Source organism: Limulus polyphemus, unplaced genomic scaffold, assembly GCF_000517525.1.
Source record: "Limulus polyphemus unplaced genomic scaffold, Limulus_polyphemus-2.1.2 Scaffold1032, whole genome shotgun sequence".
NCBI lineage: Eukaryota > Metazoa > Arthropoda > Merostomata > Xiphosura > Limulidae > Limulus > Limulus polyphemus.
In genome coordinates this window covers 185,089-208,859 of record NW_013666642.1, presented here as the reverse complement: position 1 = coordinate 208,859, position 23,771 = coordinate 185,089, and the positions used below count along the sequence as shown (strand labels likewise).

The 23,771-nt window shown below is 36.1% G+C and overlaps 1 protein-coding gene across 2 annotated transcripts in view; it reads right to left on the bottom strand.

The window, feature by feature from the left end:
• The window catches only part of LOC106461792 (synaptotagmin-1-like), a 91,066-nt gene that overhangs the window by 15,282 nt on the left and 52,013 nt on the right, over positions 1 to 23,771 (bottom strand). For both annotated transcript variants that reach the window (XM_013921648.2, XM_022388863.1), the window contains exons 5-6: positions 14,366 to 14,632; positions 8,644 to 8,761 (exon numbers count right to left, since the gene is read on the bottom strand). In XM_013921648.2, the coding sequence (XP_013777102.1) occupies positions 8,644 to 8,761; positions 14,366 to 14,632 (385 nt within the window). The remainder of the gene's footprint in view (positions 1 to 8,643; positions 8,762 to 14,365; positions 14,633 to 23,771) is intronic.

The window sequence follows — 23,771 nt, the reverse complement described above, 5'->3', positions numbered from 1 at the left end:
AAGCTAGCTAGCTTTGTCCTTCATTATTCACCAGCCACACACGCCGAGGTTTCCACGATGAATTTATATAATGTTTTCGTAAAAATACTAATGTCCGATGAGAATCCACTGAAGTTAAATGATTTATAATGTTCAAAAGTTGTAAATACTCCCGGTCAAATATCTGAAATTTTCCGACTGATAAGCGTTATAACAATCACAGTTATAGCTTCCGAACTTTATAGCAAACTAACTATATCAAACTAATAATAGATACTCTCTTTGACGCGTCGAGTTGGTTATATTTATAGGCGCGTGGAGGCCTTCTCGAGATTTAAGTTTTACGTAACAATACTGAGCTACGTTTACGTACATAAATATATTGTTGATTCTTACTCTCGAGAATCTTCTAGCACTTTGGAGAATAGGCGGGAGTTTTGCAATACACATTTAACACTATAAGCTATGCATGTTTTAAAATATAAACTTAATCTAAACAAACACTGATATTAAAATAAATAAATATTTATAATAACAAATTCGTTATACACACGACTCTATAATGCAAAATAAAATGTCCCATTTTTCCTATTCCGTTTGGGCTACTGTACGGGTTGTTGAGTTACTACACATTGTACATTCCAAGTCTAATTAAAAACTTAATTCTCAATGTATGTTAATAAGTTTGGTATTAAAACGCAGTTTGGAATTGATTTTTTTATATTTCTACTAGTCAATTTCTTGAAAACATTTTCAAAAATCTTTAAACATTACAATCTCCAAAATCGTGAACCGCTAAAGTGGTACATTTTATCGCTTTATGACATTTATGGAAAGCCATTAGGGTCATGATGTGTTGGTTCAACGCGTTGGATCAACAAATGTTGGCCCTGTAGTTGGTAGCCAACAGGGTTATAAGGTATTGACTCCACAAATTGTCTAAATAGCGTATAAGGTACCACACAAGCACAATCCTGATGACCATGTAGTGCAGATAGCTAAATGGAAAAACAAATGAAAACCTTGGCCAAGACTACACAAGACAAATCTGGGCAAATACTATGCCATAAAAACTGCTAACAGAGAAAGAAAAAATCAAGATTATTGTAAGTTCAAACTTGTCCAGAGACTCCAACACACCACATGAACTTATCATTTGCAATCGATGGTCTAACACATCAGTCATTCTTCATCAACATCAATGGTTCTTATACTGACAGAGTCATTGCGTTTTCAACTGAAAAACGTTTGCATTCTGTTAGCCAGATCAAAAACCTGACTGATGAATGGAAACTTTGACATGTCTCCACCAGCATTAACCAGATTAGATATCTGTCTGATGAATGGAACTTTGATATGGCTCCATCATTATTAACCAGATCAGATACCTGGCTAGTGGATGGAAAACTTTGATATGGCTTCACCATTGTTCATGCAAATAAATGTGGTACAAGTACCTTTAGGTGAGGCAGTCGTATCTATTGTGTATGCCTTCTTGCAGTCACAAAACACAGGACACTTTTGGGGAAGTGCTACATTCTGTGCTTGACAAGTGTAGTACATACCTCCTTTATCCTGATCCTTCCACAGTGCTCACAGACTTTGAGAAAGCTGTTTTACAAGTTGAAACATCTATGTCGGGACTTTATGTTAACATCAACGTTGCTTCTATCATTAGATACAATCGACATGGTGTAAAGTGCAGGAACTTGGACTAGTCAACTTGTACAATGACAGTGATGGTGGGAAATTGTTCTATGGCATGGTGGCCAGTCTGACTCTTCTGTCTATTTAGGGTATCAGTGCTGGTATGGACTATTTAAAAGAGAACAGTCCAAAGGGCATGGCCTTTTGTCATACTTTGACAAAATCAGTATGACAGCTAAATACCACTTAATTTTATGGCCACCGAGTGGCCAAGTTCTTCAATTTCATCTGCACCATATATATCACTACGATTCCCTCTTGAGATGTGCAACACTCAATAATGATCCTCATACCAACAATCTCTGTGAAGGCTGGAATGAGAGGTTCTGTAATCCTGTTGGTCACAAACATCCCATTGTTTTGCAAGCATCTCCTGGATACAAGCTGAGCAAGCATCTGTTTCTACATTGATCCTCCAGAAGGCCTATAGTTACCCATCAAAAAATCGACGGAGATGACTCAAGACACTATGCTATGCCTGTCAGACTCTGGTAGGGATCTTCCAAGGTTCTGGATACAACATCCACTGGAAGACTTTTCAGCAAACTAAATGTAAATTTCAGCAAAAGAAGTTACAGTGGTGCTTTAAATTTACTGTGTAGTGTTATTCTAGTGATAGAATTGCTGTAGTAGTGCATTAAGAATTGAAGCTGTGTCATTATTTCCTACTGTATAGGGTGTGCCATTTTTTCCTAGTGCAAAAGTGTAAACGGGTCATGGGAAGGGTACTATTAATACTTATTTTCCTGTATATTTTCAAATTTGTTGTTACATATTTCTTTATAAACTTATTGGTGTTTATTTAGAAGATTCTGAATGTTGTGCAAGTTAAATATTAAGACAGCAAGCTAAATAAGGTATTTGTATTCTCAGCCTGAAAATCACGTTACGTTTTTTTTTCCCCTGCAAAGTTTTTTAAATCAGGTTTTTCTTTTATAATAACAATTATTTATATACTAAAAGCGTACAAAACGTTGTGAAAATAAACGTAGTACGTTCAGAATTATAGTATTTAGTATTTCATTTCGCAGTTTCGGATCGACTGATCACAAGAAATGTGTTTCGGGACACTTTGTCCCCATCGCTTCTCGTTTTCTTCTTAGGTTATTTCTACCAAATACTTTCACGAAACAAAGTCAAAAATGTCTTTTTTTTCTGCAGACCCCATTTATGGGGTTTTGAGCGGGTTTAGGCCAGTTCACCAATGATTTAAAGCTAAATTTGCTTTTAATTGCAACTTAGCGTTCCATGCAATAACCTGGACTTCTATTTATTTACACCTCTTGCTCGTTTTAAACATACCACTGACTTAGGGTCGGTCTATAGCTAGTAAGAATCAAATGTATTAGTATTGGCTAGCTGGATTTCTAAGTGTCTGATCTACCCCTCATTACTTGGTGTACATCTGAAATAAATAAATGTAGGCTTTTTATATCAAGTAGAAAGCTCATGCTACTAGTCTAATGTAAGTCTATATCTGCGGACTTACAACGCCAGAATCATGGTTTCGATCACCTCACATAAAACTAGAATCCCTTATTACATTAAGCTTCTAATGAACTAACTCTTTAACACTACAGTAAAATGAACCCTTTTACAATGAATACCTGCATGCCAGTAACACAGTTTGCCAATCAGTCAGTATGTATATATACACATATGAAAATAAATGATCCTTTACTGAATACATTACTACACATTGTCGTTACACACACAAAAGTAAATTAGAACAAAAAGAAATAATCCAAATAATGAAACATTAACACCAAATACATGTTATGCAGCAAAATGAAACACAAAAACATACTAACTTAAACCCTTTTTAAAGTATAGAAAATGCATAGCAAAACATGTCTTTACGAAGATTTTGTCTGTTTATTGTAAGCATACAATAGACTATATACGCTATACCCACGACGGGTATCGAAATTTGGTTTTCAGCGTTATAAGTCTTTAGAATTATCACTGAGCCACTGAGGACTTTACGAAAATAAAGAAAATCCGTTAACCGGACCATACTTAATAAAGATAAGAATAAAAAACATTTTAATGGTTGAAGCTAATTTCAATATACATAGATATACAAGTTGACTAAGTACTCTTCACGTAAACATGCGAACGAAGTAAGAGAAAGAGGAAAAAGAACAAATAATAGAGACAAAACACAATATATTGTTACGACAATGGAAGTCGCGTGACGCTGGGACCATGCGCGCTGGAGTTTCTAGAATTATCGGGGAACGCCGCGAATCTCAGAGTATTTGCTAAACGCCCTCTTTTTTAGTATATAAGCCTGGCAAAGAAAGCCGGCGGTATAGGTAGATAGATCGAAAAGATATACATAGATATGCAGATAGACTGAAGAGATAGATAATTGAGTCAAGCAAACATTAGGCACCGTAGCGTGTGTTATAAAGGTTGTTAAGTTTAAAGTGACTGTGGACATTCTGTGTACTAAAAAGTTGTATCAAGAAAGAATAAACTAGTTTTAATTAAGAAAGGACTTGTATTGCTGAAGTTCCTCGGAAAGAATTTATACTGGAAATTAACAAACGAGCAGATACGTAACAATATATATATATGTGTGTGTGTGTGTGTGTGCATAACAAATTAAAAATGTACAAAACTTACACTACTTATCCAGAACCATCACAAAGCTCTGTTCTCTCTCACTTTAACCCCCAGCAACAGATCCCTGAGTGAGGATGGTTTTACGGTTAACCCCAGTATTCCAACCTTTTTTCAGAGGAGCCTTTTGGTATATACTAGCTTGGCTCACAAGTGGTATACCTCTTCCTTGAGTCGTGATGGAGGCATAGCTCTCTGCTCAACTGGTCCTTCTATTGTTTGTAGAGAGCCTAAGCTTTGTTACATTTAGTGGCCATCTCCTGGCAGTACCTCCAATACAGAAATCTGCTCTAATGTGGGTTGGTTGGTAATTACCATAGGTGTTTTTTTAGCTCCACCCTCGGCAGTCTCTGGGGTTTGGGGCCATTCATGGTTGTTGAGGTAAAGGCCCCTTCTCATATATCGTTGGGATGTACAATGGTTGATCTGGCTGCTGATGTCAACTCTTCATTAATGGCATAGACCCCCTGGTAATAGAGGAGATGGTCCACAAGCTGGCTGGCTCAACTGCATTGCTGTGATAATAGTAGTACAGACAGAATCTGGACGATCCTTAGGAGGATTCAAACTGTTGAAAGTTTTTTTTTTAGCTTAGGTATGTAGTGTGCCAGTCATATATGTGAACACATCTGTCTGCGTCAATGCTTGGCCATGTACACCAGCCAACAGGTCATTTCAGAGGAGTGTCTCATTTCTTTTCAGATGCTGCTGCTGACTTCACTGGATTCAGCAGTAGTGGTGATGTTAGCAGCTAGATTACTTGGAGGCTACAATGTCGACTATACTTTGGTTACTGGTACTCTCTCAGTGGAGAACTGAACCTACTGTGTCTGATGAGGGCTGCTTGGCCCCAGAAGACTTCAGGGCAAATCTGATGACAGATGCAGTGAGCTTTCCAATGTTCAATGCATTGAGGAGAAAGTTCATCTTCAGGCATAGGCTCAACTATGGGGAATGTCAAGTAAGCTCTGTGAGTCTAAGGATTAGTCATGAAGTCCATCTTTTGCTGTAGAAGAACTTCTGGTTGTATATATCTTCATCGAAGTGACAATCCATTATGCAACATAATAAGATTTTTAAAATGTCATCAACAAAGCAGGATGGCTTGACCACTGGCTGGTTGAAGGAAAAGATAGCTAGCATGTTCATGAATTTGACCTTAAATAGCAAAAGTCTGGAAAACATAACATTAACTGAATTCCAATTGGCTAAAAGTTCAACCAGATGTGTAAATTTAAAAAGAGTCATGACTGCTCCATTCCCACCACGACCTACTCTAAAATCCTTTAGAGGTTAAGTCATAGCTTTGTGGCCTGGTCAAGCAACATTTATTTGTATGTACTTGTGCCCTATATCGCTCATAGAAGTTCATCCCTAATGCTTGTGGTCTTTCTGATATCCGGGCTTCACTGGTTCGCCACTTGACCAATACCTTTAGTCACACTGTCCTCGGTTACTCCTGCCAAACAACAGCTTACTCTTCAATATGGCCTCATTCCTCTCCTCACCATTTGGTTATCACATGAATTGAGCCAAATTCCAGTAGGAAGGAATGGGGGTCGAGACGGTAAAACTGGTTCCTACACACATGAGCTAATTCAAGTTAGGTGATAACCAACTCTTAGAACCCACTAATGTTTACATTTCCTATCTTTAAGGACCTTATTTCAATTAAAAGTTTATTACCAGTTTTGACGTGACTTATGAAAATTTTATCACACAGGTGTTACTTTCCACCGCCTCTAATGCATTCACAGCCTGCATATTCATATGTTAAAACTGCACCTTGTACTGATATAATGTTAAGAAAATACTTAGCAAATTTTGTCCTTATAAAATAATTCAATTTGCATGAATGGAATATTTTATCATGACCGAATAAATACTGGGTACACCAGCTTTACATTTATTATAATATCTAAGCTACTAAAGATGAGTTTCATTTACCTCTGATAATTTCACACTCTTATATTAAACAATGGAACACCAGTCGTGTATACGGAACCACTATTAATAAAACTGCTACATGCAATCATGTAGTCCACTGTTCCTGGGCTTGCTCTAGCCAACAGTTGATAAAGCTTCCATGAAACATCAGTTCATTGGTTGCACATGTGAAACTGGCCATAATTTCTGTAGTACTTCCAACCTAAGGATGCGAATGTCAGAACTAGGTCAGAGATAATTACTTTCATTATGTGAGCAGCATCTCCTAGACGCAGCCAAAGATTTGCCTCTCTACTCTTATCTATCTGCCAACATTTGCCAAAATAGGGTATATACCACTGGCCAAAATGATAGTCTCACTTGAACGATTTAATTTGTTGCATGATCTACCAGTGACATAATTGCTCCTGTATAAACCAGAAACTTGATCTTTCACTATTGTACAGTTACAATTATGTATCAAGGTCCAATGAGCCATGAGAGAGCTGAGCTGCCCATCAAATCTTTTGGCATAAGCAGTTTGCTGTGCTACCCCATATTGGTGGCCAGGCTTAACATGGGTTCCATTAGTTTATCAGAGCTGTAATGACATCATCTGCTGCTTTCTTTTGGCCTTCAGGATATGCTAAACTGTTGATCGAAACTGATAGCTTTGCCCACCATGATACTCAACAAATTATGGGTGCTGCATGGCTTCAGCTCTGCATGGTTGAGGTACTTGATTAGGATGGTCTGTGTGAGATGTAGTCACAGCAGCTGCCTCTCCAAGCTTCGTCCTCTCCCTTTCCTGTGGCCAGCTTGAAGTTACTACTAAATAAAAGGTAGTTATGAAAATTACTACTGTTACTATGAAGATGTCACTTAGATCCAAGTAGTATTTCATTTTCTTGCTTGGAATCCTTCGACAAACTTGTCCACCAAGACGTCTTTTCGATTGCAGAAGACAAATATGGCACCTCTCTTCTTAACCTTAAACTCGGCCCAATTATTTAATTTGTTCTCCAATGAGCCAAACTGGTGGTGCAACTCATGCATGACTGTGTCTCAGTCTCATATTTTTGTCTCTTTCAAATGCACAGTAGAGTCTAGAGCTGGACTGTAGAAAATCAGGATCATGCTTTCTGCTAAGACCAGCCATTTCAAGCATTTCCCTGCCTGAAACACTTCAGATAACTGTTCAGATATTCTTTTCACCACACCTTTGGATATCGGCGATGAAACATGCTTGTATTCACTCACAAGGTGGGGATGGCCAAATTATCCCCTTGCAAGTTTTCAGCCAATGCATATTAGAGATGCTGCCAACGTCATGGAACAAGAAGTCAATTCCTGGTCCAGAGTAGCACAGCAGAGAGGTGCTCTCAGAAGTTCATCCTAGTGGTTTGTTGAACCCCAGGTTTCTTTGAGAACTACGGTCGTCTTGGCAGGATATTTCCTTGCTAAGATACATTCGATTCTGTCCATGGTCTTCTCGAGTTGTTGTTCACTGTCACACCTGCTCTGCTTACTTACTAGTGCTACTCAAATGACTGGTAATTCTTATTCATGCAACGTGTCTGCAATAGTAGGACACTGGCTCTCGACTTTCCTGCACGACGTACAGAATTACACCCAAGAAGCTCATAAGAAAGTCAATTTAATGACTTTCTTGATCAATTGTTATGCCAGAACTACATAGAGATAAATATACAACATTTTTGAATAATTTTACATTAAAATGAAAAGACAGAAAACGCAATGGTATATTTGCATACCATGTTTTCTATTTGTACAATCAGGCATATATTTATTAATCTTTCATCGTCATTATTGCTCACTACTGAAACATATTATTGTTTTTATTCTTTTCCAAAACGATACTATATTTCCTTGTCATGAGAAACATTTTTTTTATTAAAAGTTGAAATAGGGATTGATAAATTTGTTGGTTTTGGATCAGTCTCAAATATGGAACTGGTAGACTTGAGGAAAGAAAGCTAGTCAACAGCATTCACCAATAATTCTTGGGCTAATCCTGTTTGTTCGAATAGTGGGATTTGACCGTCACCTTTATAATGCACCCACGGTTCCAAAACACGTCTTTTTTTTCTTTGCTCTTTTTGTGGTAACAAAGTGCAAACAGTGGACCTGTGGATCCATAGCATGACACGCTAATGATCGGGCACATTATTGTTTTCATTCTTTTCAGAAAGGGTACTTTATTTCTTTGTTGTTGATATCGAAAATAGAAATCGGAATTAATAAGAACATTTTTCCAAATTCGTATATTTAATGAAAAAGTTAGTATTTTACTTGCTGTTTATTTGATACGTTTCAATACTGAAATAAAAGTGTTAGAATAATATCCTTTCACTTAATTTTATACCATTAATTTAGGCGTACCTGAAAATTTCTTAGTTCCGTCCACTGGGTGCAAGTTCCGTGCTTTGAGTATTACCACAGTCAGACGTTCAGCACTCGGTAGATAACCCAAAGACACCATAAGATCACCGAGGTCAGGCTAGAAGGTTAGAGAAACCAATAATTACAGAAATTAAACACAGTACAATCAATAATTACTATTGTAATTTACATAAGAAGGCATGTACGAGCGATACTAATATACTAACTTGTCCAGCTCATAGAGGGCACTGCGAAATAAGTATGTCGCAAATTAAATGTGGATGAACACTTTTTTTTTCAGAGAGATCACAATACAAAGTGTACATATATATGAATGATATAATTCTACACATCACATATATGTTATCGTATGTCCAGGTAATTAATAGGATGAAAACCTTGCGCGCTATAAATTAAAGAAATTATATCTTACGTTTCAATCATATTATTTTCCTAAAGCTTGGACAGCGGTGTCCCTTTAGACAAAGCTAATTAACGAAGTATCTTTTTAAAGAGCAAACACAGATATACTACGATAATTAAAAATATTTCAGTAATGAGTAATTTAAAGAAAATTGCTTCTAAATAAATGTTCAGAGATACGTTTCATCTTGTTTTTTGCGCAAAGCTGCACGATGAGTAATATTGCGCTGTGCCCACGACAGGGATCGAAACTCAAAATATAGCGTTATAAGCCCTCAAGCTTACCGCTGAGCCACTGGGGGCAAAGGAAAGCCTTTCTTGGTTTCGAATTTTTGCGTAAAACTACAAAATGACTTTCTGCGCATAGCCGTCCCCTAATTTTGAATTAATAAATTAGAAAGAAGGTTAACAGCACGCCATCTATTGGGCTGCTCTTATCTGACCAACTAGTGGGATTAGACCATCACTTTTATAGCACACCCACGGTTCTCTAGTGCAAAGTGCGTTTTTAGGCTGACGAGACGCGAACCAAAAATTTTCAGATTTGCAGTACTATCACACTAACCAGCAGGCCACGCCTGACCGTTGAACTGCCAGTAACCACTTCTGTCATTAAACTACTCATGTACGCTACGGTTTATATTTGAAATACACTTATTTGTGCCAATGACAGGACTTGTTACTAAAGAAAATTACGTAATACATACTTTCCCAGAGACATAAACATTGATACTAAGTGACCTCAGACTAAGACATCAGGAACAATAATGCAGTTAATGTTGTTTTAAAGACTTCTCAAAATTTGGTTGAGGTTCGATTTGTCATATTTATTGAACACTCAATACAAACTTCTTTTAACAGCCGCAGATATGTACGACTGGACGAGTTTCCCTTTACAACAATAGTTGAACCAAGAGAAAATAAATCAGCAGTGCAATTTTCGACGGAGACGTGACTCATGAAAAAAGGAAATATTTTTATAACTCACTTATTTTTTAAATCCAAAACTTTAAGGAATTAAACTAACTAAGTTAAGGTTACTTTTATTTTAAGTTACAGCTTTACAGTAAGGAAGATTTGTTTTTAGAACAGGTAAGACGTTTAGATCAGTTAATCAGTAAGTAAACTCAGAACGAAACTATTAAGTTAAGCTTTATTTTGTACACGAAGGGACGTATTTAGCTACTAAAAATGGTTTATTGCTAGTACGGAACAATCTTGATCGATTTATACTCAAAGACAGAGAAAACTCAGAAGAAGAATAGGAAGAAAATACGTAGAATGATTTATTTTCTCTAAAACTCGCTGAGAATCCAAACCGACATGTTCACATAAAAAGTACCAGGTGGACTGCTTCTGTAAGTTTTTATGGATTTGAAGAAACTTATGGTTACATAGGAACATAACCAAAAATGATATCCACCAAAAATTAATCGTGTAACGAAAACATTTCAGTTTACCCGATTAAAGTTATCATATAAAATATTCGACTTATAAGCAGTAAAATATCTCAATATATACAAAATGGCCGCGTTTTAATCTTCAATCTCGAGAATTATTCAGACACGGTTTCCTAACTGAATTGGAACACCTTTAAAAATCCTTTATCCACAAAGTTTATTTCATGATCTGTTTGTACGTTTATTCTTGGTTTATTTTGCTCTTCCTTCGAATTTCACCCGCGTATTTGAATAATTGAAACTAAATATACTTCAGTAGGGTCCCAGAAAGTGTTCTGTTTCAAGAGTAAATCAAACCAGAATTAAGAATAACGAATATTCATATTTCTTGCTTTTAAAGTTCATATGTCACGACAGTACAAATTGCAAGATTAAATATCCCTTATGTGACGTCATCTTAGTGTCTACTGACTGAATGGAAGACAACACACTACTGTATAACAGTGCGAGTGGTTAAAATAGGTGGCCTTCGGGTTAAAAGAGTAGTATTTCGGGGAAATAGCTTTCTTCCTTCAGACATATCACTAATGTTATTGCATTTTTTCAGTTAACACAAAACCATTTTAAAAATGTGTTAAACTTACAACTTGAAAAATGAGAGAGTGATATGTGGACTATTGGTAATCAATACATCTGAAGAGTTAATTTTAAATTTTGTTTGTCGTGATATTAACGTAAATCTAGACAAAAGGCTATGTGCACATATCCATCCCTAATTTTCAGTTGACAAGCTAGAATGTGGTTCTCAAGGTGCGATCCACAGCCCACTAGTGGTCTGCAGGGTGGATAGGACTGGTAGGTTGTCCGAGGGGCCTTTTACCCCTCCGAAGTGGTCCGCAGACGAAAAAGTATGAGAACACTGGAAAAGAAGGAAGGCACCTAGTCATCAGCACCAACCATTAACTCTTAAGGTACTTTTGTCTGATCGGATATTGGGATTTAATCAGCTACTTTTGTTTGATTGGATAATGGGATTTTATTACATACTTTTGTCTGACCGGATAGTGGGATTTGATCAGTTACTTTTGTCTGACTGGATAGTGGAATTTGATAGGGTGTTGTGGATGTGTTATAAGAGTGACGTTCAAATCCCACTATCCAGTCAGACAAAAGCAGCTGATCAAATCCTGGTATCCGGTTAGACAAAAGTATCTATTCAAATCCCACTATCTGGTCGGAAAACGGCAGCTGATCAAATCCCCCTATTCATTCATTCAAAAGAAGCTGAAAGTGTGGAGAGCGGAAACGAAGGACGAGCCATAAATTCTCGGATTCACAACTTGACATGATAATTACTAGACCTCTTCTGGAACATTAAGACTAGCGCATGTTTCAGTATAATTTCCGGTTAAACAAAGTGTTATGCACGAAAAACAACATGAAGAGCCATTTCATTGTATTCACAGACACTTTGAGCTAGCCGTACATAAATTAATATCTAGTTTCCTATCATCTAAAATAGTGCCATTATGTCGGTCCAAACTCAGAACCCTTAATTTATAAATTAAAAGTTTGATAAATTTGAAAAGAAAATATTAAATAACTGTATAAAATGTATCTATCTATATTTGTAGCTAAAATTGATAACGAATGAAGTTAGGTTGGTTTGGTCTAAAAAAATCTTTGAAACATTTTGCGCACAGACAAGGTGAGAAATAGACATAATACACCAATTGTGTTTCATTAGTATTTTGTAGTGTGACAGCAATCATAAATTCGCTGTCAGAATTTGAAATGTATATTCTTTTTTATTTGCCAATTGTCAAAATAAAAAGGCTTTTATCTATATTTCTTAATAGTATAAATATATACTGTGTTGTTGTTGGACTTGGGATTCTTCTACAGTAGATGTCTATGACTTGTTATCCATAAATTCAACGATAAATGAACAGCATGCACATCACTTGTTTTCAAAATAACATATATATTCGGAACAAGTTTAAACGTATGTACAAAAAATTATTTACACTATAGATTATAGGCATAGCATAGACACTATATATATATATAGATATAGTTCTCTTCTTGTTGTCAAAAGTCCACTTAGGCCTATTAAATTACTTTAGAATTTCAGTTAACAAGCTCGAACTATCTTCTCTATTACTATCGCATTAGTATTCTGTGTGTGTGATTCACTTACAATTGTGGCATGAGTTACCGTAATCGTTTGGTCTTCTTTCCTCTAAATATCCTCTCTTTCTTTTGTCAAGATGTACTCAGGCTGATTCAATTACTTTAGAACCACGCTTTGACGGAGTAAATTATCATTTCTATCTCCTTTTCTGCTGCTAGTCTTACTCTAACATATTAAACGCTAGGCCTATGTCAGTCGTTAGGCCTAGCGTGGTAGTCAACTTCACGCCGAACTTTTCCTTGTTGTAACTTTACTCTTTTCTGCTATTATATGTCTGCTGTTTCCGCTCGTCTCACATTATTTATATGTCTATCACTTAATCGTCTGCCCGCCTTCTATATTCTCGACGTCAATGTATTGCACGCGACGCTCGATAGTCTCAACATCAATGACTTATAAACACAACTTCCTACAATTGTCTGCTTTTAACTCTTATTATAACAAAAACTAAATAATAAAAATAAAATATTCACTCACAAAAATAAATTAACCACAAATACCTAAACTAAAAAGTCTTTTATATAATGACATCCACGTTATAGATATGTTGATGTGTTATAGAAAATAATCGATATACATAATGATCCTGTACGCCCAAACAATCGCTTTACAGAAGGGATAGCATTGGTCCGCGACTAAAATTTAGAATAATAACAATATATCTATAAATATCTAGAATCTAGAATTATAACCATATATTTATAAATATATGGTTATAATTCTATATTTTACTCGCAGACCAAGTTTATTTGACACAATAACTTACAATCAGTATTTCATGGCGAAGAATATATGCGAAAACGGTGATCAATAAGTTTGGAGTACAAGGCAGCTGAAATTTTCATTATAAACTACATTACCTCCTACTGAAAACGTATATGACGTTTTGGAACGTCGCCTCGTGACATGTGCTTAATATTATATATAATCTTGACATATTAACTTCACCAACGTTTGTTTTATTTATATTCAGAAAACCTGGCGCTGAAAGTTTTCGTGTTTATGAAAAAATATGAATATCCTACTTCAGTCCTAATCCTCGAAATTACTGACTCATAAAATTATCTGTTTCTTTATTAAATTTCGCGTAAAACTGCTCAAGGACTATCTGCGCTAGACGTCCCTAATTTTGAGTGATAGTTTGTTTGGTTGTAATTAAGCACAAAGCTACACAATGGGCTATCTGTGCTCTGCCCACCATGGGTATCGAAACCGGAATTCTAGCGTTGTAAATCCGCAGACATACCGCTGTGCCACTGGGGGGCTTGAGTGATAGACTATAGAAACTAGTCAACACAATCGACTACCAACTCTTGAGCTACTGCTCTTTACTAACGAATAATAGGATTAACGCCCCCACGGCTGAAAAACTTGTTAGAAAAATCCCTTATGCGGCGCACTTCGTTATAATCACGAAGAGTGTTATACCAAATATCAGATCTGACATATCACAATACGATTAATCTGGCCATGAATGATTCGAACAAAACACCTTTACCGTATCTGTATCATATTCTAATGAAAATATTTACACTATTAGTTTTCTATGAAGATGACTATATATGGTCACAATTTTACATATAGTATGACATGAGGCTCCCCTGAGGAAAGGAAAATAATAATAACTTGTGAGGAAAATGTAACTTAATGTAAAATAAGGGCTTCCTTTTTTAGTGTGAATATATATATATATATAGATTCTTACCTTTTCATCTGCTTCTTCACAATGTGATATATTTTTCCACAAACTCACTTTATCTGTCAGATCTAGATCTTGTAACGACACTTGCACATTCCCTAAACACACGTGTCGAGAATATTGGTCAAAATCAAACAGAAGAATTTCAATCGTCTGATGTTGCAACTCGTCCTCTGGAACGTTGAATATAAAATCTTCTTTAAACTGCGGGTTCAACGTTTTGCAATGTACAGAAGTTTGACGGAAGTTCTCAGGATCCGACAGTAACCTTATCTAAAAAATATTACAAATACAGAGGATTCACGAGAATACTTATTTTTAATACAAACAAATATCAAGATGGTGTTATTTCTAATTAAACCTTTTTTATTTATAGTAGAAAATTAATAATTTTAGATAATAAAGTACTCTTTTTTTTTAGATTCAAATAACCAAAATCTATCCTTCATATATAAAAGTCTAAAATACAGGGTGATTATAAAGAAATATCGTATATTCAATACACTAGAGGGAGTTAAGCTTTACCAGATGCATGGTGAAACACCCATTCGCGGGTTCGAATCCCTGTCCCGCCAAACATGCTCGCCTTTTCAATCATGAGGGCATTATAATATGACGGTCAGTCCCATTATTCGTTGGTAAAAAAAAAGTAGCCTAAGAGTTGGCAGTGGATGGTGATGACTAGCTGCCTTCCCTCTAGTTTTATACTGCTAAATCGGGGACGGCTAACGTAAATATCCCTCGTGTAGCTTTGCGCGAAATTCGAAACAAACCATACCGTCTAGTCTATCAGTTCCAAATTCGGGTCGGCTCTGCAAAGACTACTTTTGTGTAGCTTTGATAACTGAAAATGCTTTAGAATGTGCAATTTCATAAAACATTCAGTACTCAGACAAACAAAACAAAGAAAATGACGCTATAAACCTTTTATAAAACACGTGTCAGGAATCGGTACTCGCTGATCTTAGATACGCAAACTAAAAAACGGTTCTTTTGCAGGAAAATTATTTGGAAAACTTTATATCAGTATATTAAATAGAACTTGAAGGTTGAGTAAGTTCAAATAATTTTGGTGTGAGGGATGAAATATATACAAACGTGACACACGGCATACAGAAATTACTCACGAAATTATTAGAATAATTATAAAATGTTGAACAGAACTTTGCATTAACCTCGAAACTACAGAAACACATCTGTCATAGGATTAAACGGAAGTCTTTGGTAATTTGTTCTTTCGGTATTTTGAATTCCCAGCCAAAGCTGCCAAAAGCCATCATGGGCTCCAGGGAAAAATGTGCCCCCCTCCTACCCGAATAGCTTGAAAGAGGTGCGGCTGCGTACACGTTCCGTACTGATTTTATATATTTCGTACAAAATTTTTGCAGCTTTCACGGGCCCCCTAGTGGGTCATTTTTTCGGTATAATAGTCTTGTAATATTTAACTTAAAATATTTATCGATGTACAACTCTGTATTTTATGCAGTTTTATTGTTGTTGTTTTTTGGTGAAAACCTTCACTTATATTGTTTCTTTTCTTTCTCAGCCACAATGAAAGTTTTGCACTTTATATAATAAAGAAAAAGCAACAAACCAACGGACAATAAACAACAAGATGTACTGTTTATAACCATTTCAACAAGGAAACTGGGTTATAATATAACAACGGAATCAAAAGAAAATCGGGTTGGAAATGAACTGCAAAATCAGAGTTTCCAAACTTCTTTCTAAGCACACATCAGAAACGAAAACAAACCGCCAGATGCTGTATGGTGAACATCAGGGGAGAGCTATAACACTGGGTGAAGCGATGGGTGTTCCTTAGAAAATCACATCAAAACTAGGCCACCGTCTGTTAACCGCGTGGAGCAAAAAAATCGAAATTGAATCGTTGAAAGCAACGAGAAATTCCTTCGTTGATCTAAAGTTGTTGCAAGAACATGCTACACATGGAAAAATAAATCTATAATGAGTGTTAGAAGATTCTGGCGAAATATTGTTGTTATGAAAGTTCAGTCAGCGTATGGCTCAACGGTGATAAGACGTCAACATCGTATCTCTTTCAACCCAGAACAGAAATCGCTTCTCTTTTATTAAAATAGACTCTTGTTAAAAGCATTATGATGCAGCGCCTATGAATTGCTCACCACGGGTATCGAAACCCGGTTTCTAGCGTTGTAAGTTTGCAGTCATACCGCTGTGCCACTGGGGACTAAGTGCAGTAGACGACGAAAACATCTTAATTTAAAATTCGAGACTTTATTTATACTAGAATTCCCAACAGAAGAAAAAAAACTTCTGTGGGGAACGATTGTTATTGTGACAAAAACAAATCATTAGATAACGATTTCTTTTTTCTTTTTTTTTTGTAGACGAATAAACAAATAGTCACTTTTTATTGTTGCAATAAATAAATAAATGAAATATCCTAACCCTTCCTTTGCACAAAGTAGAGTAGTTGGAATATCTAATATTGCGTCTTTGTTTATTTATAGGTCAACTTCCACCCAACTTCTTTTATTTATAGGTCTACCTCCACCCAAATTCTTCTATTTATAGGTCAACCTCCATCCAAGTTCTCTATCTATAAGTCAACCTCCGCCCCAGTTCTTTTATTTATAGGTCAACCTCCACCCAAGTTCTTTTATTTATAGGTCAACCTCCACCCAAGGTCTTTTATTTATAGGTGAACCTCCACCCAAGTTATTTTATTTATAGGTCAACTTCCACCCAAGTTATTTTATTTATATGTTAACTTCCACCCAAGTTTTTCTAATAGATGTCGTCCACAAACAAACAAACCATTTTTTTGGATATAACCACAATATATTATGCACTATAAACTATATTTATTTGTCTCGATCTTTTTCTCTTTTTTTTTTTTTTCGTTTCTAGACCAATCGTTTTGACGATAACTTATTATATGATTTATTACAGTTTACATGATTAAATCAAAATGAAAATCCTTTCAACTTTCTTCCGGTACCCAGACTGTTTTGAACCATTTAAGTCAGAACACAGTCCAGCTTACCACTTAGTTTTCATTTCACTTCCTTTAGTTGAAAAAAAAAAAAAAAAGTTGTTGGCTTTTAGCTCAAAGATCCGCTCTGTCCACCGTGGGGAATGCAACCCCTGATTCTAGCACTGTAAGTCCTGAAACTTACCGCTGACCCATCGGAGAACGTGAAAAAAATTAAAAAATTCCATATAATTCTATGTCGTTATGTACACTTCTATGATTTATATGCTTGTACAATACTGCCTCAGTTAATAATACTTTTATATAAGAGCAAGATACTAAAAGATAAATAAGTATTTTTTTTTCTTATTTAATATGTCCGTGTAAGTTTGGTTATTTTTAAAATATCAAGGACCTTCAAGAAGTGGAGTGTTTCTTTGTTTGTTGGTTGGTAAGCAGAAAGCTATACGATGGGTTATCTGTGTTTTGCCCATCGTGGGTATCAAAATACGATTTTTATACAATAATCCCAACACTTGCCGCTGAGCCAACCAATGGGGACTGAAATGTTGTTAGTATTATGTTGCTGATAGTTATTATGTGAGAAAAACACGTAGGTTCAAGAAGTATTAACATAAAACGATAAAATAACCTATAACCCAGGTTTTTATCGTTTTTTATTGCTGGTCGTTTCAGCTTTTGTTACTGATTCTACGAAACGTCGACTGCTTCTACTCAGTGCTGTGGCAAAGAATATATTACTGAATGTGTTATAATAACTTTATTTTTTATATAAAAAGTTCTTTTCTAATGGCCCCCCAGTAGTACAGAGGTATGTCTGCAGACTTACAACGCTAGAAACCAGGTTTCGATACCCGTGGTGGGCAGAGCACAGATAGCCCATTGAGTAGCTTTGTGTACAATTACAAACAAACAGACTTTTCTAATGAGATACAGAGAATTATTCTTTACATTTTTTAATGTTGTCAGTTCAAATCATTACCACCTAATGTTCAAACGGACGTACTGACAACTACTTCAGTTTCCATGGTAAAAAGAGCTTTTATCACGAACTTCGTGTTATTAAAAAAAAACAGAAGAAAAAACCGACGTCGTGGATAATTCATCACGCGCGTTCCTTATAAATGATAACCCGTTTCTATTCTTCTTACGTCGTTGAAGTATGGCACATCTCAATTTATCCTTTTAAAACTACGTGAACATATAAGAGTGCAACGGTTACCAGAGTCTAATTCCTATAGTTGATAAACAATGGCTACACAGTACCACAATTGTATTGTTCAGAACAAACAATTTTTTGATGTAATAAATAAGAGAAAAATGAACTTCAAACAACTTGTACTAACTGACAACTATCATATATATATATATAAGACATGTTTGGAAATTACGTGATACTACAATCTTCGTGATGAAAAACTGTTGCCGAAACTATCTTATCTAGGTATTAACTCAAACAGGCCAATGGCTAATGTACACGTCATCTATACTTTTCACACTCGCCTTACTTTTACTCATTTGAGTGGAGAGCATTTCTATTTCCTCATGATCAATTTCGTAGATATATTTAAGATACCGTATGAAAACAAGACACATGTTATTGTTCAATACTCCTCCAGTTTCATCATATAAGGTGGACTGAAAACTAAGCCTTTAATAAGCACTGATAACAATCTATTATTTCCATTAAACTTAATCTACTTGTCAAATGGTGTTTTCAACATAAGCAGTACATTATGCGACGCATAGATTAAACAACAATATCAGAGACCCCAAGTTGTAGGCATAACCACCCCTAATTCAAAACTGCTCACCAGAACGAAGAGTGGGTGTTACACCACCTAAATATAACACATTATGCGACACATGAACTAAACAGCCAGCTCAGAAACCCCAAAATTTCGGTATAGACAGCCCTAATTTAAAGCTACTGATCAGAAGGAGAAGCTGTTACAGCATCCACCTCCTACATGGTTACTTTTAACCGAATAACAGGATTGACTGTTATGGTTATAGATAGGGGATTCTGAATTTCGGGTTTTGCCCCCCCCCCAATACTTTTTTTCTGAATTCGAATTAAATCAGTAAAATTCTAGAATTTACAGAATACTGTATATGAATAAACGCATGCGCAGTTTTCTGCGATCCGAACGCAACCGTAGAGAATTGGAATCGACGAAGATAAATTTACTTGCCTGTTAGAAAAACGTGGATTCGTATTTTGGCTTAAAGAAGCAGCTGTTGTATGCAACTACTGTGCATTACAAATATCAGTTGACAGACAGAAGAAGCCGTGTGACAGGAGAAATGAACACTTCTTATTGCACGTCATTTTTCTTTAAAATAAGAGGCTGTAAAATTAAGGAGTTTTACGATAGTGCAGCCAACTTTAATGGAAATCAAAGAGATAAAGAGACAGAAGGTCAGAGTGCAATCATTTATTTGTTGAAGCACTTTCCCAAACTGCACAGTACATGCAAGAACGGTGTGAATGACATACATATTGGAAAAGGTGTCAGTAAACCTTTGCATGTCAAGGATATGTAAAATTTAATTCATGTTTCTATTGACACTGTTCTTAGCTGCTGTGCAATTTCAGGTGCTAGAAAAGTGTTTATCATATTTGGTGCCTTGTAAATATGCCTACAAATTAGAACAACTATACAATGAAGAATGTGCTAAACTTGGAATTGAAAATGTAATTAAACCCCTAGCTGTTGTTCCTGCTAAATGGTTCAGTTTTTTTAAGAGTCTGCTTGTTGTTATACACATGTGGACTAAACTGATGGTTCTACTTTCAGCCGTGGGGGCGTTATAATGTGACGGTCAATCCCACTATTCGTTGGTCAAAGAGTAGCCCACGAGTTGGCGGTGGGTGGTGATGACTAGCTGCCTTCCCTCTAGTCTTACACTGCTAAATTAGAGACGGCTAGTGCAGATAGCCCTCGTTTAGCTTTGCACGAAATTCAAAAAACAAACATCAGAAATAAGTTTGGGATTATCAGCCGTCATCGCATGAATAGAAGTCATGAGGTCGTGATTCAGACCTGAAGTCATTCAGGTCGTGTCAAGTATCATCGTGTGATCAGAGGCTGTGATTCAAGAGCGTCAACTATCGTCACGTGATTAGAGGTCATAATCAAGTAAGCAATTCTTTCTAGGCTAAGCAGTGTTTTATAAATCAAGTTTTCCACACGAGTTATGAGAACTATAATGAAACACTATTCCACTATTTATTGAACTCACGCTATGAACAATATAAGATATGATTACATTATAAATTTATAAAGTTTCATTAGCAGCAGACATACTTTCTAATTTATTCAGAGACCCTGGTGAGCATGCAGGCATCAGAAAGTCATGAACTACGATCAAATTCTCTGGATCTTCGAAATTATGTACACATAACGTCACTGCGAACTTATAATATCCTAGGTTAATTTATCCTCCCCCTACCGGAAGTAATATTGTTCAAGAAGCTAAAACAAAATAAAGTTTAATATATCTTCACGTAAACTGCAGATGCTTTCCCCCAGTCCTCATAAATTTTCCATTCCGAATTAAAAATCAGAAGCGTGGAGAAATAGCATTTCGGATCTATCTTCTCTCTTCCACAAGTCATCGCCCCAAAAGGCCTTTCCATCAATACTAGAACTCGTTAGTTGGGCTGGACGATGAGAGACAAAATGCTCTCGAAATGTAATTTATATATGCACTATAATACTTTAAAAGTTGTGGTTCAAACACTGAAACCAATAGGCCCAAAACTTATGATAAAAATAGCATTTCAGAGGATATTTTATTCCTCATCGTACGACCTAACTTACAAATAGAAATGGCAGCTCTGGCGGTGACTCATAAGAGATGGAATATAGATCTGAAGCGCTATTATGAAACGCCTCTGACTTTAAAGTAACTGAACAGCTCGAGAGTTTTGTGGATCGCTCCCCTTCTCCACCACCTGACGCGTACCTGCGTAACAAATGATCAGTTACTTTCCTCAGGTTTTCCGTTGGGTCGACGGTCATTTTCTGGACCTAAAACGCAAAGCTGGAGTTTGATTTACCGCGTTTGAGACAACGCAAATAACTCAATGTGTAGCTCTGTGCTAAAAAAAAATCCAACAACTTTCTTTGGGCTTTCTTTTGTTTCTTTAACAAATTCTCGTTCATTATCAGAGCGAAGTTACAAAATATTCTTAATCTCTTCATAGAAATCAATAGTAAACGTACAAATCTAGAAACCCTTGAACTTCGCCAAAAAGATACTCTATAAAGCAGACAGTTTACGCATCATTCATGATGATCAAGAAGTGTTATAGAAATGAATAAAAACCCTATAACCCGAGTGCTTCCGAAAGATGAAACTTTCTTTTTCAGGGGCAAAGCCCCCCAGTGGCACATCGGTATGTCTGCGGATTTACAACGCTAGAATCCGGGTTTCGATACCCGTGGTGGACAGAGCATAGATAGCCCATTGTGTAGCTTTGTGCTTAATTACAAACAAACAATTAGGGGCAAAGTTCACGCATTATGTTAACAAAAGAAGTGCGTCAGCTTTTTGTACCCCCCGTGTAGGTCGCTATCAAAATTAATTTCACCTAACTCTTAATATTCACACATGGATGAACACGATGTACAATTTGTTTCAGAGAGTTGAAAAAAAAACATTGTTAATAGACTATGATTATATTGTAAACTTCGCCATAGCCATGAAAAATAGGTTTCAATTTATTGAATGGTCAGGAGAAAGGCCGAGGAAAGCAACTGGTCATTTGTTACGCATTGGGTAACACCTGTCAAATGCTGGAGAAGGGGAGCCTGTTAAAAATTATTAGGCTTCTCAATTACTTCAGCTAGTCTTTAATAGTGTTTTTACTACACATAAACTTCTAGATTGACAGGGGTGAAATCTACTGTCTTTGTAAAAAAAAAAATAAGCGAATAGCTTAGAAGGATATTAGAATGACGAGAGAATGTAGGTCAGGCATCAGAGATTAATGTCAGATACGTCTTTTCAATGTTGTGCATGGTTGTTTAGGTATAGAAACAGTTCTTATAGCAAACGTCTTTAACGTGATTTATTGCGCATGCTCAATTGCAACTTGTGCTCACGCTAACAACGTCGATCACATATCATTTTTATATATTGTGATGGTGGGTACGATCAGCTGGAAAATGAACTAAGCAAAAACTTTTGATGACAGCCGATTCTATACTTTTTGATAAATAGGACCGATAACCTTAGCAACGAATATCACCATAGCAGCACGTAACGACGAAAGAAAATGAATACAATCGTTTTTATCGTAAGATTCATGAGTGGAAAAATTAAGTTCGCCATGGATTCTTGGTTCTTCATCTCGATTAACTCATTCAACATTTGTGTGGTGTGTTAGATTGCGTAAAGACTATTGCAAAATAATCCAGTGAATGGGAAACCTGAGTTTTTAGGACGTTTCTTGAGTTATGGGTATAACAAGTAAACATCTAAGCTATTTGATTATTTTACGTATGTGATAATATTACATCGGTTTCACCTAATTAAGGGTCCTCTCGTATTATTACCTTTAATTTTAAAATAGTAAATAGTCTTTTTTTTTCAAACAGCCTCTTATGTTTACAATGCGAGTTAGAATTAACACTGAAACTATACAAAATTTTTCTATATATTTGTATTTGTATTTATGGCAAAGGTACTGAGGCTATCTGCCGCTGTCACTAATTTGGAACTACTGACTAAAGAGAGAGAAGGCAGCCAGTCAGCACCGACCTCCAACGTCATCCACACTAATAGTTACTGTTACTCTAATAACGCACAGCTTAAAGTGTGGGAAATATGTTTTTGGCATCACACGAATGTACGGTTTCGAACCCAAATCATTAGCTCCGAAATTCGGAGCTCCACCACAGGAGAAGCCCGTGCCCCTTTTTTTTCTAATTTTATTTAGAAATATTTATGGTTATATCAAAAATATAATTAGTTTTTGATTGTTTCAGAATTTCGTGCAAAGCTGCCCTTAAGTTTCAACTGATAAACCAGAGGGAAAGTAGGTAGTAAACAACATCCGCCGACAGTTCTTGGGCTACTCTTGCCCAAACAAAAAACGATGAGCGTGAACCATAAATCCTCGGATTCACATTCTGGGCACTAGCAATAAGGCCACCCCAGAAAAAATCAACTGTATAAAGATATTAACAACTCATTAGATTTGCTCTCTGATTTTAGTTAAAACTGAACTACTCTGTACGTAGGTCGCACTTCACAAAGACCGCAGAATAGAATTAAACAACGTGTACCCAAATCCATAAGAACTAAGAGTGTGAAAGAAAATAATTTATCATGTCGCTTCTGTAAAACAAAAGTTCTACCAACAAAATGTGAATCAGCGATTGGCCAGCATTTACTAGTGAACCCGACTTGTGCTGATAG